This window comes from Ixodes scapularis, unplaced genomic scaffold (assembly GCF_016920785.2).
Source record: "Ixodes scapularis isolate PalLabHiFi unplaced genomic scaffold, ASM1692078v2 PGA_scaffold8__174_contigs__length_109621045, whole genome shotgun sequence".
Taxonomy (NCBI): domain Eukaryota; kingdom Metazoa; phylum Arthropoda; class Arachnida; order Ixodida; family Ixodidae; genus Ixodes; species Ixodes scapularis.
The window spans coordinates 24,569,660-24,573,750 of record NW_024609883.1 but is presented as its reverse complement, the minus strand read 5'-3'; the positions used below and the strand labels follow the sequence as shown (position 1 = coordinate 24,573,750).

At 44.7% G+C, this 4,091-nt stretch overlaps 1 protein-coding gene across 1 annotated transcript; it reads right to left on the bottom strand.

The window, feature by feature from the left end:
- Window positions 1-2,250: 2,250 nt before the first annotated feature.
- LOC8024581 (sulfotransferase 1C2-like) lies at window positions 2,251-3,209 on the bottom strand. The gene has a single exon (XM_002406281.5). It carries the CDS (start codon window positions 3,207-3,209, stop codon window positions 2,262-2,264), a length of 948 nt encoding a protein of 315 aa, XP_002406325.3. The 3' UTR covers window positions 2,251-2,261.
- Window positions 3,210-4,091: the final 882 nt, after the last annotated feature.

Genomic DNA, 4,091 nt, shown 5'->3' with positions numbered 1-4,091 from the left:
CTTTAGCGGGGTCAAATACACAAAAAGCAAAACAGAAATGTTTACTTTTTTGTGTGTGTCCACTTGTCATTTTCTTCTATTTGTTATTTCTTGACACTGAAGTCTGCATTGTTCTCGTAGGTCGTTTCCCGGTCTGCTTGCGCCTCCGGGTGGAATCTTTACTTCCGTAAATTCACACCTTTGATTTGAGGATTTTCTTGGGGGGTCGATAGCAACAAAAGGCGCCTTTGAGAAGGTGAGGGGGGAACCTTAATTGTACGAACTTTGGGCTGAAATATGAGTCACAGTTTCACGAGCTCAGTTAAAGCCACCGTAGCTAATCGGAGCTAGCAACAGGATTCGGTTGCTCGAAAGAATGTACACGTTAGCTCGTGCCACGCCCACGCCACTTCATACCGAAAAACTCGGAAAATGGCGGAATGTCAAAAATGTATTTAAGATAATGAGTACAAGATACTCGGAATTGTAATTAAAATAGAGTAATAAATACTCTCCATGAAAGGTATTTGTAAGATACCAATATACTCCAAAAAGTATTTAAGATACAGTATCTTGAGTAGAGTATTTGAGATAGGCACAAGTCTGGACTCAACTCGCCAAACACCTGCTTTCACAGGTGCCTTCTGCGGGGGTGTCGACAAGATAGTCTCCGCAGCGACGTGACGTGAGGAGTGGCTGTCGCTGGGTACGCGATGTAGTCGTGACACCGAAAGCTGAGTGGCGCGCGGCTTTTCCATCGGTTGCGTGACATCGCAAGATGCACCTGCCGCTTCGCGCTTGTCGTTTCCGCGAGCACCCAGGCATTTGACCCGCTGCTATGGCAACGCAGGCAAAGGGATCGAGTACTCTCGCCCATGCTCAGCGCTGATTGAAGCTGTGCGCACGCTGTCCTCCTCTCCTCGGAAATGCTTGGCAGGCGGCATTCCAAGCGGACCATGACTTCTTGAACGACGACAGATGTGCATCGAATCATGCTTGAACACGTGTCGCCATCCACATGTGCAATCAAGAAACTGTAGCCTGCCGTCACTCAACGGGTAACGCGATGCTTATAGCGGTTATTGTTTTAGCAGTATACATTTAACCCACGCTTATCAATGGGAAATCTAACCCAATTTTTATATCAAGGTGTACTTCGGTATCTAATGTGACCGTATTTATAAAGGTACACATATTAAAAAGAAGTCCTTCAATTTGAACTTCTTTAAAAGTATACACAAAGTTTCTAGCTAAGTTTTTGCTTTTTCTAACTTTAATATTCCACAGACCTTGCATGTAAGCTATTATGGAAGTTCAAACACTGCAGCTCGAGAAAATAAATGATCTCGCTTTGAAAGTGAAGTTTACTAAAAAGTAAAAAATAAACCACCTGCTTCGATCGGATAAGGACAACTCGAGAACAAGAAATTGTAGTTCCACAAAAACTTTCCGATTTGACATCAGCCATATAATCGTTCATTGTGCGCAAAGGAAGTTGTTACCTCTCAAGGAAAATAAGAAACGCGCGGCATGGCTGGTGGGGCCTCATACTTAACTTCTGGAAAGCTTGTTTTTGTTAAGTCAAAGCACGGTGGAGGGCCCTTGGGTCACCCTCCTAAGCACTCTCTCGCAACAGGAGCACCTGACGCTTATCGTGGACAAGACTTAAACCACGTGGGGAGCGGTAATCATGCTCGGATTATGTATATACATTAGTGTGCGAGGCTAAATGCGACGTGTTGACTTCACATAAATCTTTAAATTCGTTGGTAAAAAAGCAGACGGAAAAAGCTATATTGGAATGTTTTGAGACGCGCTGTGACGTGTGACACGAAACCCAATTCTCATGGAAATACGAAGGTCACAAATGTTTTGGCAGATTGAGTACAATAGAAATACAGACTATTTAATGGCATTCCATTCTCATACATCACTTATTTACGTTGGGTGTAACGGCGGTGTAGACGATTTATTATCACTTTTTGAGAGATAATTTATTTCAACAATGCTACAACGTAGCACATGCGTAGTGTTTGTCTGCCATTTTTCGAAATGTGAGAAGGATGTTGTCAGGTTTAATGACGTCTAATAAATGTTAGTGCCATTCATACACAGGATGCAAATGCTCTCCATTTGCCTTATCTCTTTTCGCGAGCATTTATAATGCAAAACAATTTATGGCTATTTTAATTTCCTTAAAACATATCTAACACGAATTAATTTAAAACAAAACATCAACGCACACAAGGCACGTTGTTTCTTGCGAAGAGGTTGAAGGTGCATCATGGAATATCGGTGTCTTCCCACAAGCGCATGAGGTCGCTGCCACGTGTCTTTAACTCGATGCGCTCCTTGAGGCGCTTGATCTGGTCAGCCGAGAAATGGTTCCTCCAGTCGCCAACGACTCCCTTTCGCACAAATTCGCCGCTCATCGGACTCTCCAGCACGTCCTGGCCGGTGGCTTCTTTGAGGAGCCTCGCCCACTGCGGTCTTCGTTCTTCCGGGACGGCTTCGATTTCCTCGTACAATTTTTTAAAAGAACCATTCACGTCTTCCTTCATGGTCTTGACGCTTGTCCTTTCCAAAATTTTAGCCATAGCCTCGTGATCATGTCTAAGTGTTTGACCGTATTCCTCTCCAAGGAAATCGGCAATCTTGAGCACCCAGGTCGCGGTGTCCCTCTTGAGGTCTTCGTAGGTCAAAAAAAGCACGTTGGGATCATTCCGGTGCTCATACCAGGATAGCACGTGGTCGAAGTAGTCGCCAAAGTCTACCTTGCCCTCGATGAACATCTCAAAGAACTGGTCGAACGTGCCGTCTTGAAACTCGTACTCGGGCATGGCCTTGGTGTGGTAGAAGAATGACACGCAGCAGTCATACGGGTTCCTGCAGATGTAGATGTATTTGGCGTCCATCGAATAAGGCTGGAAGCGGAAGGGCATGTGGGTCTTGATGGAGCCCGGTCTCGCCATGTCTCTGACCGAGTCCGCTCCTTGGAATTCCAGGAAGGGCATCTCTCGGCAACGGCTCAAAATATCCTTCGGTGGCGAACGGCCGTTGAAGATGTGGTAGACGATGTGTTCCATCCAGGTTGTGCCACATTTCGGGTAGCTGACGACGAATACGTCTCCGGGCTGAGGCTTGTAGTGCAGGGCTGAACGCACACACTCGTCTGGAAAGGCGACGTGAAGGAAGAAGCCTTCAACTTCCTTGTACATGCTTTCTGCCATCGTCACCTGGGGAAATAAAAAAGGAAAAGAAATCGCGATTGATAGACATGGTTCTAAACCGGGAAAGACATGAATATCACTACCGGTTTCGCATCGCCGGCCTTGCGTCTGCTGCACGAGTGGTAACTTTAATGCCCCTTCGCGCTTCTCACGTGCTTCAAGTCGTTCTAAAATTGACTGATTCAGGGGTGTTTGATGACACTCAGCAAGTTTTTAATGGGAAGCATTCGTTTATTGTCACTAATCAAAACTTATTAAATACATATTCCCGCTAACTATTTTGATAATTGGTATGTCTTAGTTAAATCCCTGACATACGCCGTGGCTGACAGCATGTTCGTGAAACGAGTTCCTTTTCTTCTAAAACACCATAAGCGTGTGCAGGGTCCCGCATGAGAGAGGACGTATTCTCAGCGCCCACCCCCCTTTTTCCTTCCAATTCGGTTCTCTCCCAAATTACCTCTTCATTACATTAACGCAGTGTTCCTAAAAGGGATGTTGAACCAAACATTTTAGTGTGTATAATAAGTGGCTCACTATCTTTTCATGAGTCAGCAGCCGCCGGTGTGCGCGAGTACATTCAATGAAATAGAAGTCATCATATCCCCCATTCAAGCTTATTAAGCTGCAATGTTTGATTCAGCATCCCTTTAACCACTAATGTTTCGGGGACCCCTACTGGATCAGCGGAAGAGGGGGGAGGGGGGATAATAGATGATCACGATGACAAAAGGGTAAATAAATAAAACTAAATGCATGCAAGCAAATTTCGAAGCTCCTTAAACATAGACTAATCAACCCTACTACCTCGGTGCACATGTAAAAAAGATAGCATGAATTAAAAAAAAATATGTACGTATGTATATATATATATATATATAT